The sequence below is a fragment of the Eulemur rufifrons genome, chromosome 14 (assembly GCF_041146395.1).
Source record: "Eulemur rufifrons isolate Redbay chromosome 14, OSU_ERuf_1, whole genome shotgun sequence".
Classification (NCBI taxonomy): domain Eukaryota; kingdom Metazoa; phylum Chordata; class Mammalia; order Primates; family Lemuridae; genus Eulemur; species Eulemur rufifrons.
In genome coordinates this window covers 786,452-799,356 of record NC_090996.1, presented here as the reverse complement: position 1 = coordinate 799,356, position 12,905 = coordinate 786,452, and the positions used below count along the sequence as shown (strand labels likewise).

Sequence of the window (12,905 nt, the reverse complement as noted above, 5' to 3'; positions counted from 1 at the left end):
ACGTGGAAGAGGAGGTTCCCCAGAGAATGAATTAGTGGTGCTGGTGTTTGGGGCCCCTTCTTTAACAAGATACCCTTCTGGTCTGGTGCTTGTCTTCTGTGCCCATGTAAGAAACTGAGTACAGGTGCAGTTTCATGGTGGTCCAATATAGGAGGAGACCCAGAGGGGAGAGAGAAGTGGTCCAGTTAGTTGGGGGGCGGGGACTCCCATGCTGCCCTCTTCTGGCTCCAGCAGGCTCTGCCTGGGCACAGTCTTGGCCTAAGGGGATTCGGGGTCTGTGTGTCCTCAAGAGCTAGAGGTCTGTCTAGTCCCCACAACACAGGGACCAACCCCTCACACCTCCTTTCAACCCACCTCTGGTTGGGGTAGATTCCATTACCCAGGCAGGCGTTGCTGGTCCCTGTTTGCTAAGTGGGGGCTTCATCCTGCAGCTGTGGTTTGAGAGAGGCACCGTTGCCCTTTTCCAGGCCTACCTGAGAGCAGGGCACAAGGGGCTTCTGGCCTGGGTACTGGTCACTGGTGCCAATGTCATCTCTTCTGTGATGGCTCTTACCTCTTTCGCCCAGGAACCCGCCCAAGGGCGTAGGGCAAATGACTTCCCCTGGGTCCTAAAGGGAGCTGGGTTCTGAACGCGCCTCAGAGCCGTGGCGGGCCCTCAGGGAGAAGAGCACCTCTCAGACTGGGAAGGCTGACAACCAGGCGTTAGGAACGGGAAGGTAGAATTTCTAATGAGATGGTAGGGGGCGCAGAGCCCTTGGCCGGTCCTGGGGGAAGGGTGACTCGGACCCAGGAAAGGGAAACGGGCAGAACGCCCTGGCCCTGCTCGGATTTTCCCCCTCCATCCTGATCCTGGGTGCCCCTTTAAGTAGAGTGCGCTCCACTTTTCCCCCAGAGCCTCTACTGCTGTACGAGGGAATCGAAACCACGTCCCGCCATCCCTCAGGCCGGATCAGAGTCTAAGCGTTAATACGTCCCGTCCCCTCCTCACCATTGTCACCCCACGCGACTGACGTCACTTCTGGCGGGAAAGAGAAGGGTGGTGTCTTCCCTTTCTCTTCGTGTACTTCCGCCCGCTCATCCAGTTAGTCTTCTAACCGGAGTGAAGCCACTTCCGGCCTTCCCTAGGGCTTTCCGCAGTCCTCTTCCGGGTGATGGCGGCCGGGTGCCCCGGATGTAACCCTAGCGAAAACCTCTCACTTTTTCTTCTTCTGCCTTCTCTGGATCCCCAGGTGAGCGCGCGCGGGGGGCACTGGCCAAATCCTTGGGGCTCTATCGCCCCTTCATTTGTACACACATCCCGGGACAGTTGGGGGGTCACTAGGCAGAATTGGGAGTTCGGGGCAGGAAAGAGCGGGACGGCCAGGGAGCCAGCTCCTGGGTCCACGCTGGACCCCGCGGGTCTCTGAGGAAGATAGTGGTTGGGGAACGGGTGTCAACCCACCGAGCCCCAACGCGCCCATTCTGCGGGGGCTGGGTATGGGAGTGATCGCGTGGCGGAGCCTCTCTCCTTTCGTTCAGGGTTGGGGTATCCATAGGGTCCACGGCGGGGGGGAATCCTCCGCGCGTCCACCCTTCCATTAACTCGGATGCCAAACCGAGTCCCGGGGCCTCCTGGCTGCCAGCTCCCCTTTCAGCCCCTGCTTCTGTGATCCCTCCCCTCCCAAACTGTACGGGACACATACCAGGAGAAATGTTTGTTGTTCAGGAGGTCCTCTGGCGGCGAGTCCCCTTCTCACCCAGCTCCCTTCCTCTGCATCCTTTTCCACGGTTCAGCTGGAGGAAGACTTCCGTGTCCCATCATGCCAAAGAGGAAAGTGACCTTCCAAGGTGTGGGAGATGAAGATGATGAGGATGAAATCAGCGTCCCCAAGAAGGAGGTGAGGGGGCCAAACACCCACATCCTGGGGAGGGGTGGGGGAAAGAGAGGACCTAGAAGCTTGAAGAGGAGTGAAGCTGGGGCGCAAAGAAAGGGTTAGTTTTTCCAGGTTCTCTGAGGAATGGGTTTGGAGGATTTTCAATTTGGGTCCAGATCCTGGAGTATTTTGGAAAGTAGCCAGTAACCTGCATTTCTTGACTGTCTGGTTTCTGCTCACAGCTGGTGGACCCTGTGGCTGGGGCAGGAGGTCCTGGGAGTCGCTTCAAAGGCAAACACTCTTTGGACAGCGATGAGGAAGATGATGATGATGAGGGGTCCAGCAAATATGACATCCTGGCCTCAGAGGATGTAGAGGGTGAGCTATACCCAAGAATTGACGCTGCTGGAGGGATAAGTAGGGACTTGTGGGGGTGTGGAGCAAGGGAGATCCCTTGCCTTTTTTTTTTTTTTTTTGCATGCCTAGCATGGGGCAACTGTATCTTTGGTGCAGGTCAGGAAGCAGCCACTCTCCCCAGCGAGGGGGGTGTACGGATCACACCCTTCAACCTGCAGGAAGAGATGGAGGAGGGCCACTTTGATGCTGATGGCAACTATTTCCTGAACCGGGATGCTCAGATTCGAGACAGCTGGCTGGACAACATTGACTGGGTGTGGCCCAGGGACTGGCATGGCTGGAGCCTGGGGGTGGCAAATGCTGGGCCTACGCACCCATGGCAGTTTGTAGGAAATAACTCCCTGTTTTCCCATTACAGGTGAAGATCAGGGAGCGGCCACCTGATCAGCGTCAGGCCTCAGACTCGGAGGAGGAGGAGGACAGCTTGGGCCAGACACCAATGAGTGCCCAAGCCCTCCTGGAAGGACTTCTGGAGCTCCTCCTGCCTCGGGAAACAGTGGCTGGGGCACTGAGGCGGCTGGGGGCCCGAGGAGGAGGCAAAGAGGGTAGCAAGGGGCCTGGGCGGCCCAGTTCCCCCCAGCGCCTGGACCGGCTCTCCGGGTTGGCTGACCAGATGGTGGCCCGGGGCAACCTTGGCGTATACCAAGAAACAAGGGAACGGTTAGCCATGCGGCTGAAGGGTTTGGGGTGCCGGACCCAGGGACCCCAGGACCCCACACCCCCACCTTCCCTGGACATGTTCGCTGAGGAAGTGGCAGAGGGGGAGCTGGAGACCGCAGCCCATGCCCAAAGAGGAGGTGAGCTTGGAGGGCAGAGGAGGGGCATAGAGGGCAGGAGGCAGGGCACTTGAGGCCCAGGTGGCTTTGCCTGTTATTTTAGAAGCAGAGTCGCCAGGAGATGGTCTGGTGGATGTGATGTGGGAATATAAGTGGGAGAACACAGGGGATGCTGAGCTGTACGGGCCCTTCACCAGCGCCCAGATGCAGGTAAGCCCCTTTCTCCTTCTGCCTGGTCCCTCCCTTCCCCTGCTGCTACCATTTCTTACCCAGTTCTGCCCTCTCTTCCTGCAGACCTGGGTGAGTGAAGGCTACTTCCCAGATGGTGTTTATTGCCGGAAGCTGGACCCCCCTGGTGGTCAGTTCTACAACTCCAAACGCATTGACTTTGACCTCTACACCTGAGCCTGCTGGAGGCCCAATTTGGTGGCCCCTTCTTTCCTGGACTTTGTGGAGGAGGCCCCAGCTGCCTCAGGCAGTGAGGATGTTGGAGGCCACTTTTCAGTCAACTTCCCTTTCCCAATAAAAGCCTCTAGTTGTGTATTAGGGACTTGGCTGTGCTGATGGCCAGAAGCAAAGGGCCTTCGCCACAGCTCCTTTGGACTTGCCTCGGTCCTTGAGTGTCTTCTCCCATGAAGTTTCTCCTTGGGAGTGTCTCTCCAGCGTTTGAACCACCTCACCTTTGTTTACCACTGTTAGGGGTAGAGCCTGTCAGGTGTCCTGTGGCCTTGCCACCTGGACTCTGCCCACCATGAGACATCCCTTCACTCACATTCTATTGTCCAGTCTTCTCTGGGGGTTCTTGTTTTGCTGTTCTCAGGTCTTTGGTTTTCAGGACCTCCGATTCTTTGTCCTTGCAGCCACCAGGGGATAGAGCCCCAAAAGTGGAGATTTTAGGCCTGGAAGGGCTGGACATCTAGAAGACTTTGGAACCCTGTTGGGGGTGAGCAGGAAGCTCCCTAGATGGTGGATAGAAATGGTGGGATGGGTGGGCCAAGAACTTCCAGTCCCAAGATTCCGAGAGCCAGTTTAGGTAAGGTGCCAGTCAGGCACAGAGAGGGCCAGTGACTCTCTGAAGGTCACACAGTGAATCAGAGGGCTGGCCCAGAGCCAGTGGGCTTCTTTCCCAGACCTTTCTTGGCACAAAGCTTTTTCTGCCTGTCCTTTAAGGCCCTGCAGCTTACATTCCCTGGGCTCTCACAGCGTGCCTGGCACAGGGTTAGTGCCTTGAGGAAACTGAGGTAACTGGGCTGGTCCCCTTCTAGGAATGCAGAGTGTAGTGGATGGGGCATGGGAGAGAGAGGTGTAATCGTCTAGCCTGGGCCTAGCACCCACCGGTGCTGCCTTAGGCCTGTCCTCCCTGGCCCCTAGTTGGGTTGTTCCGTACACTTCCATCTTGGCTCCCCCCTGGAATCTCCTGGGGAGAGGGGTGGTCCTGGGCCCTGCTGTGGTCACAGAGCTGAGCATGTGTGTGGCTCTGGTGGAGTCAGTCAGTTACAGGGGTTCTGAGCATCAGAGCCTCAGGACGTGTGGGATCCGCAGGCTAGGAACTAGGAAAGTGGAGGGCTGGGGTGGGGGTACCTGGCGCTCTGGTGAGGCCCACTCTAGTGCCAGCCCAGACTGGAATTTCCTTGACTCCAAGAAGTCATCGGTGGTAAGATACCTTACTTTATGTGTCACTAAGAAAGAAAGAGCCTGCCAGTTACACTTGTACAATGCCATTAAAAGATGCATGTTAATTTCAGAAATGAAAAGCAACTGTCTTGAGACCAGTGAAATCCACCTTTACATCCCCGTGACCGTCTCTTGGGAGGTGTTAGTGTTTGACGAAGGAAGCCAAGGGGCAGCTCCCCCCATCCAAAGCTGACCTCACTTCTCCCAGCCTCCTGAGTGCCCCTCACTGATCACCCCCTGTGCTGGTGAATGTTGCCTTACTTGGCCAGCGGGAGAGCGGCTGTGATGAGGGATTTTGAGTGGACCCGGTATGATCACGAGGGCCCTTGTCAGCGAAAGAGGGGCTGGGAGGGTGAGCGAGATGGGCGAGGTGCTGCGCTGCGGGCTGTGCAGGCGGAAGGGCCCGGGGCCAGGGCAGGCAGGTGGCCGGTAGAAGCTAGAAATGGCAACAGCTTCATCTCCAGAGCCTCTATGGGGAAATGCAGCCCCACTGACAGGACTTTAGCCCGGTGGAAACCATGCTGGACTTCTGACCTCTAGAACCAAGATAAGATAATACATTTGTGTGGTTTTAAGCCTCTAAGTTTGTGGTGAGTCATTACAGTGCCAGCAGGCAACTAACACCCATCCAGCTGAATGCCTGTCGCCTCGAAAACCACCACCCACGTGGTCGCTAAGTTCTACCCGTGGCCACGTCCCTATTTCAAGTCCCTGTCAGGACTTAAGATTGCAACAGCCTCTTGCCAAGGTGGTCTTTTTAGCACTTTTTTAAAAAACTGTATAATATATATATTTTTTATATATGTAATTTATATATGTTTAATGTAATTTTTGAGTAAGCTTTCTATAAGGAAAATTTACAAAAGTAGAGTTTACCCAGCTTTCCCTGTTGTTGACATCTTACAGTGGCTCATTAGTCACAACTCACGAACCAATGCTGCTGTTTTTTTAGAGACAGGGTCTCACTCTGTCATTCAGGCTGGAGTGCAGTGGCACAACCATAGCTCACTGCAGCCTCAAATGCCTGGGCTCAAGCGATCCTCCCACCTCAGCCTCCAGAGTAGCTGGGACTACAGGCATGCACCACCAGGCCAGGCTAAATATTTATTTATTTATTTATTTATTTTTTGAGACAGAGTCTTGCTTTGTTGCCCGGGCTAGAGTGAGTGCCGTGGCGTCAGCCTAGCTCACAGCAACCTCAAGCTCCTGGGCTCAAGCGATCCTCCTGCCTCAGCCTCCCGAGTAGCTGGGACTACAGGCATGCGCCACCATGCCCGGCTAATTTTTCTATATATATTTTAGTTGGCCAGATAATTTCTTTCTATTTTTTTTAGTAGAGATGGGGGTCTCGCTCTTGCCCAGGCTGGTCTTGAACTCCAGCCTCAAGCAATCCTGCCTCGCCCTCCCAAAGTGCTGGGATTACAGGCGTGAGCCAACATTCCTGGCTTTCATTTTTTAGCAGCTTTATTGAGATTTAACTCACCTATTGAGAGTGTACACTTCAGTGGTTTCTAGTATATCCACAGGGGTTTGCAACCATCACTATAATCTAATTTTAAACCCTTTTATTCCTACCATAAAAGAGACCTGAGCCGTTGGTAGTCCCTCCCCGTCATTCCTCTGCCTCCTCAGCCCTGGCCTTGGCAGCCACTCGTCAACTTCCTATCTCTGGATTTGCCTATTCTGGGCATTTCAGTTAATAGAATCATGTGTTAATAACGTGGTATTTTGTGTCTGGCTTCTCCCACTTAGCACAATGTTTTCAAGCTTCATTGATGTAGCACGGAACAGGACGTCATTCTTTTTCGTGTTGATCATAGCGCGTTGCCTGGGTGCATGGTACGTTACCATTAGCTTCACACTTTATTTGGATTTTACTAGTTTTTCCCTAATATCCTTTTTCTGCTCCAGGATTCCTTGTGGGATACCACACGACATTTAGTTGTCACGTCTCCTTAGTTTCCTCTGTCTGACAGTTTCCCAGACTTGGCTTGTTTTTGCTGACCTTGACAGTGCTGAGGAGTGCTGCTTAGGTATTTTGTAGACTACTCCTAAAATTTGGGTTTGTTTGATATTTTTCTCATGATTAGATTTGGGTTATGGGTTTCAGGGAGGAGGACCACAGAGTGTCCCTTGCTTTTCACTTACAACTTTCAATAGCTCCCTGTTTCCCTCAACATAAAATTCAAAGCCTCGACGCTGACTGGGAAGGTCTTCCACCGCCCGGCTCAGCAGCCCCTCGGCCCACGTCCGCCTCTGCTTCCCTCTGCCTTTTCGGCTCGCACCGCAGGCCCCAGCCTGCTCCCGAGCAGGGCGAGCACTTCACGTCTCCAGGCCTGGCCGGTGATGCCTTCCTCTCTTTTCTGTCTGGGAAAGCCCAATCCGTGTGCCTGCTGTGACCTGGCTCTAGGCCTCGCTTTCCTCGGAGGCCCGTGATTCCCACTTCCCACTTCCTGGCTTGCTCGGTGCTTCGTCCGCGGTATCCGGCCCACAGGCGTCCGACCCAGCCGCTGCAGCAGCTTCTCCCTGTCTGTCTGCCCGGCAGCCTGAGACGGGTTCAGGGCTGGAAATGCGTAAGGGAGTGGCCAACTCTTTCCTGGTCCTCTGGGCCGGCCCCTTCCTGCGCCAGACCTGAGAGGGGGGCTCTGTGGGCTGGTTGTCTTTGCAGCCCCAGAAGGAGGCGGGGTGTGGCCTGAATGGGCAGCCTACAGGTGTGTATTGAGAGTGGAGGTACAGGTGTCTAGACCCCAGAGTGTCTCCAGGGGTAGGGCCAGGGGTCATTAGGGTCATTCTAGCTCAGGGGTATCACTGAGGCATGGAGAATTTATAGGAAGGGCTCAAAGTCAAAGCTGCAGATGACATCACTGCATTTGGGACACCTGGCCCTTTGAAATGCAGCCTCTTGCCTTTGGCCAGGCCATTTTCCAGAGGAGCAGCAGGCGTTGGTGCAGGAAGGTGAGTCTGGGCACTCCTGGTGGAGGGCCAGGGTGTAGACAAGGACTGTGGAAGGGGGTTAAAATAAGCGCAAGGTCAGGCCCCACCAAACCCGAGAAGTTAGGGGCTCTTCATGCCTCTGACACATCTGCCACTCCTTTCTGTGGGTGGTGGCCCAGTTGCCCAGATCCAGAACAGCCACCCAGCTGGCTTGACCGACTGCATAGTCACTGAACCCAGGCTCCCGGGCAGTGGGGCAGCCTGAGCCTGCGCAGCTTGCCCTCTGCTCTGCTCCCGACCAGATCTGCACTAGAGACCTGCAAATGCCCAGCTTTTCCTGAAGGTCAAGGATGCATTCAGGAGATTTTGTTTTTTTAATTATAGACAGGGTCTTTCTCTTTCCCCGGGCTGGAGTGCAGTGGTGCAGCCATAGCTCGCTGCAGCCTAGGACTCCTAGGCTCAAGCGATCCTCCTGCCTCTGCCTCCTGAGAAGCTGGGACCACAGGTGCGCCCCACCACACCTGGCTAAAGAAGCAGATGTTTTGCACGGGGCCCAAGGGTGGAGATCGTGCTCTATGGAGTCAGTTAGCCACTTCTGGACTCCTCATGGAGACTAGGCTCCCCTTGGTCCTTTTTGGCCATCCCCCAGTCTCGGAGTGTGCTCTTCAGTGGTGGGTTCAGCAGCTCCCAGCCACCTTCAGCCCCCTTCTGGGGGCCAGCCCACCATACGTCTCCAGCCAGCTGGCTGGGGGCTGCTGCCACCCTGTCCCCACCAGGCCCCTGTTCCCCAGGAGGCCTGTCTGGCCCAGCCCCCCTTTGCATAAGCCCCTAGCTACCCGTGCAAACACTGCATGGGACTGGCCTATAAAAGCCAGCGAGTTGGGTGTGGTGGCAAGCTCCTATAGTCCCAGCTATTTGGGAGGCTGACATAGGGGGATCACTTGAGCCCAGGAGTTCAAGACTAGCCTAGGCAACATAGCAAGATACTGTCTCTAAAGAAAAAAAAATAAAGCCAGCACAGATGCTGGTGCTGTTTGAGATTGGCTTGGGTAGGCTCTGGTTTTCCTGTTCTGATGCTATCATACTTGTTCTCACTTTCCTGGTTCTCCAACCCCTACCTGCCCCATATATCTCTGCCCTGCAGCTCCTCAGTGGCTTTAGGCCCTACAGCTCCAGTGCCCTGTTTTGTACACATTTTTCTGTCTCAACCACTTCGTACTCCCTTGGACACAATTTGAGCATCTGCTCTCTGGCTTTGGACGCTGTGGCTTCTTACCTGGCCCCGCCCTCCACAGGCTTAGCCTCCAAACCCACCTCTGTTTGACAAAGGAAGAGGAGGCCGTCTGGCATTTATTAAGTACTTGACTAAGTTCAGAATATTATGTTTAATCTTCCTGACTACCTAATTAGTTACATGTTTCCTCCATTTTGCTGATGAGAAAAATGAGGTGCACAGAGGTAAGATGAGGTGACCTGTCCAATGTCACAGCCTGAGAGCGGTAAAGGGAGGATTTTAACCCACGTCTTTGTGACTCTAACGTCCAGTCAGAATTTCTGGTGAAGTTTGTGTTTATATTTTTTGCCTATTTTAAAAGTTGGGTTGTTTGTCTTCTTCTTGATCAGTTGTAAGAGACCTTTATATATTCCAGATACGAGTCCTTTGTCAGATACTGTTTTGCAAATATTTTCTCTTAGTCGATGGTTTTTCATTTTTTTTTATCAGTGTCTTTTGGGGATCAAAAGTTTTACATTTTGTTAAAATTCAACTCGTTGATTGTTTTCTTTTACAGTTTTGGTTTTTGTGTCCCATTTAAGAAATCTTTGTCAAACCCTGGGTCACCAAGATTTCCTATGTTTTCTTCTAGAAGTTTTGTAGTTTTCACTCTTAACATTTAGGTCTATGTTACATTTCAGTTAACTTTTGTGTATGAATCACTTTTGCATATGGCTATCCAATTGTTCTAGCACCATTTGTTCAGAAGATTATTCTTTCCCCATCAAATTGCCTTGGCACCTTTGGCAAACATCAATTGATCATATATATCTTCATCTATTTCTGGATTATTTATTCTATTCCATTTATTTTTGCATGTTTATCTCTACACCAATACCATACTGTCTTGACAACTGTATATATATCTTCATCTATTTCTGGATTATTTATTCTATTCCATTGATTTTTGCATGTTTATCTCTACACCAACACCGTACTGTCTTGACAACTGTAGCTTTTAGTGAGTCTTGACATCAGGTACTGCACATCCTCTAACTTTTTTCTTCTTTTTAAAAAATTGTTTCAGCTATTGTATGTCCTTGGCATTTCCATATAAATTTTAGAATCAGCTTGTCAATTTCTCTAGACTCCCTGCTGGGATTTGATTGGGATAATGTTAAAATTATGTAGAATTGATATTATTTCTTCCTTAAATGTTTGGTAGAATTTACCAGTGGAACTATCTGTACCTAGAGTTTTTTTTCATAGAAAAGTTTTTTTCCCTTAATATTTCTATTTATTATCTCCAGTTTACGGGAACATGAAGGAGTTCAATTGACTTTACCAAGGTTGCCAGCAAAGCAATTATGAGAAATCTGAGAGTGAATCCTTTCTGCTTCCAAATATTTTAAAGTTGGCTAATTAAAAGACAAAAAAAAAAATTTGTTTGATAAAAGAGCACCTCGGAGAGTGAAAAAGAAAAACCTTTTATTTTAGGCACAGAGGTCAAATTAATCCTGCAGGAGAGTTTTAACTACAAATTCAATTTCACAATTATATATAAGACTATTCAAGTTTTCTTCTTGAGTACACTTTGGTAGTTTATTATTTCTAAGGAATTTTTCCATTTCGTCTATGTTGTTGAATTTATTGGCACAAAGTTGTTCAGGAAATTGCTTTCCTAATTTTATTTTCAATTTGTTTGGTGCACTTTGAATGTGCCCTCCTCCTGCCTCCTGGCCTCCACGTCAGATAAGAACCGGCTGCATGTCCACACGGATGCTTCCCTATACATAAATCTGCCTCCTGCTTGTGGCTTTTATGATTCTCTTTTTGTCTCTCAACAGTTTGACTATGGCAATAGATCTCTTTGTTTTTATCCTGTGTGGTATTCATTGAGTTCCTTGGATGTGTAGATTATTATTTATTTATTTATTTATTTTGAGACAGAGTGTCACCCTGTTGCCCGGGCTAGAGTGCCGTGGCATCAGCCTAGCTCACAGCAACCTCAAACTCCTGGGCTCAAGCGATCCTCCTGCCTCAGCCTCCCGAGTAGCTGGGACTACAGGCATGCGCCACCATGCCCGGCTAATTTTTTCTAAATATTTTTAGTTGTCCAGCTAATTTCTTTCTATTTTTAGTAGAGATGGGGTCTCACTCTTGCTCAGACTGGTCTCGAACTCCTGAGCTCAAACGATCCACCTGCCTCAGCCTCCCAGAGTGCTAGGATTACAGGCGTGAGCCACCGCGCCCGGCTGGATGTGTTGATTAATTTTTTAAAAATCAAATTTGGGACGTTTTTTAACATTATTTCATCAAAGATGTTTTTCTGCCCTTTTCTCTCTTTCCTTTCCTCCTGGGACTCCTGTGACGCTGGTGGTGGTGTCCAACAGCTCTCTGAGTCTTTATTCACTGCTCTTTGCCCTTTGCCCTTTCTTCTTCAGATTGGATAGTTTCTATTGATCTTCAAGTTCACTAATTCTGCCTTCTGTCACCTCAAACCTGTTGTTAAGCCCCTGTAGTGAATTTTTCATTTTAGATACCGTACTTTTCAACTCTGGAGTCTCCCTCCCTTTTCCCACTCTCTCTCTCTTTCTTTTGTTTACCATTTAAACTATTTTTAAGTGTACAATTCGGTGGCATTAACTACATTCACAATATTGTGCAACCATTATCACTATCCATTTCCAGAACCACTTTTTCATCATTTCAAAGAGAAACTCTACCTGTTAAACAGTGACTCCGTATTCTTCCCTCTCCTCAGCTTCTGGTAATCTCTATTCTATTCTGTCTCTATAGAAATTGCCTATTCCAGGTATCTCATATAAGTAAAATCATATAATATTTGTCCTTTTATGTTTGGCTTATTTCACTTAATGTTTTCAAGGTTCATCCATTGTAGCATGTATTAGAATTTCATTCCTTTTAAAAAAATAATTTCTATCCTCCTATCAAGATTATCTGTTTTTGATTCATTTTATCATGCTTTCCTTTGAGTCTAAATAATAAACATGGTTTATCCTAGTTCTGTGAACATATTTTTAATAGCTGCTTCGAAGTCTTTGTCTGCTATATGCAACATCTGGGGATGATCAGAGACCAGAGACAGTTTCTACTGATTACTTTTGTTCCCTTGAGTTCAGACTGGATTCTGATGCCCCTCAAAGGTGGTTGTTGTCATTGCTTGGTGTTTGTTTACTAATTTGCCATGGTGTGTGGCCACTAATGTCTCTGCCCATTTAAAAAAATTCTTTTTAAATTTGAACTTCTAGGAATACCCCTGTGTGTGTGTAGCATTAGCTCAGCCGATTATCGGTCACCGTGAGCCAGTGCGATCCGTGTGTGGGTGGGAGAGCACAAAGTTCGGGCCGTCTTCAAGTCTGCTGGGCTTTACTTTCCACTGGGCCCTTTGGGATCCCCTCTGTGCAGGCAGCCTCAGGGCCAGCCAAGGGTGTGTGGATAGCTGGGCTCTCTTTGCTTTCTCCTGCAAGTGCACACGGCTTCGGCTAGGAATATGCTTTCCTCAACTGCAACTGCATCAGGCCAGTAGAGCCACTGGTCTTTCTACTCACTTGCCACTCAGATCGGCACTTCCACTGATGTGGCTGGGCATGGGCGTCGGCTGCTTCTCCGAATTGAACGAGCCCCCTTTAAGCAGGGAAGCTGCTGGTCCTCAAGGCCTGCCCCACCTTGGCAGAACCTCTGCTCCTACCCACCTGGAAGAGGGGAAATGGGAGCAGACCCAGGCGAGGACACCACACACTCCCACTGTCTGACGCAGACAGCTTTCAGGTGCATGTGCTTCTCAGACTGTTGTATGCCTTTGGTCAATTTTCAGAGCCCTGAAATGTGTTCGTCCATTTTGTCCTGCTTCGTAGGTGCTTTTGGGGGAGAGGATCTGCCGAGAGTGAGGAGGTCAGCCAATCCTTCTTTAAATATTTTTGAGCTTTGTTCTGAGAAGCAGTTAGGTTACTTGGCTGAGGAGTATGGGGGATCTTAATGCCTTGGAAATAATTTGATCTTTTCAGGGCTTGCTTT

General features: G+C 50.4%; 1 protein-coding gene across 2 annotated transcripts; it reads left to right on the top strand.

Moving 5' to 3' along the window:
- The first annotated feature begins 1,117 nt into the window (after positions 1-1,117).
- Positions 1,118-5,265, top strand: CD2BP2 (CD2 cytoplasmic tail binding protein 2). Of its 2 annotated transcripts, none has more exons than XM_069485642.1 (7): positions 1,118-1,229; positions 1,774-1,877; positions 2,096-2,231; positions 2,367-2,524; positions 2,629-3,067; positions 3,150-3,256; positions 3,341-5,265. In XM_069485642.1, exons 2-7 carry the CDS (start codon positions 1,800-1,802, stop codon positions 3,449-3,451), a joined length of 1,029 nt encoding a protein of 342 aa, XP_069341743.1. In that variant the 5' UTR covers positions 1,118-1,229; positions 1,774-1,799; the 3' UTR covers positions 3,452-5,265. The 2 variants fall into 2 exon arrangements, with proteins under 2 accessions (XP_069341743.1, XP_069341742.1); XM_069485641.1 differs by having other exon boundaries at positions 1,706-1,877.
- Positions 5,266-12,905: the final 7,640 nt, after the last annotated feature.

Coding starts and splice junctions, on each gene's coding strand:
- CD2BP2 (XM_069485642.1), top strand. CDS start 1,800: ATGCCAAAGAGGAAAGTGACCTTCCAAGGTGTGGGAGATGAAGATGAT. Junction 2,232..2,366: donor GGCCTCAGAGGATGTAGAGG/GTGAGCTATACC, acceptor TCTTTGGTGCAG/GTCAGGAAGCAGCCACTCTC. Junction 2,525..2,628: donor GGCTGGACAACATTGACTGG/GTGTGGCCCAGG, acceptor TTCCCATTACAG/GTGAAGATCAGGGAGCGGCC.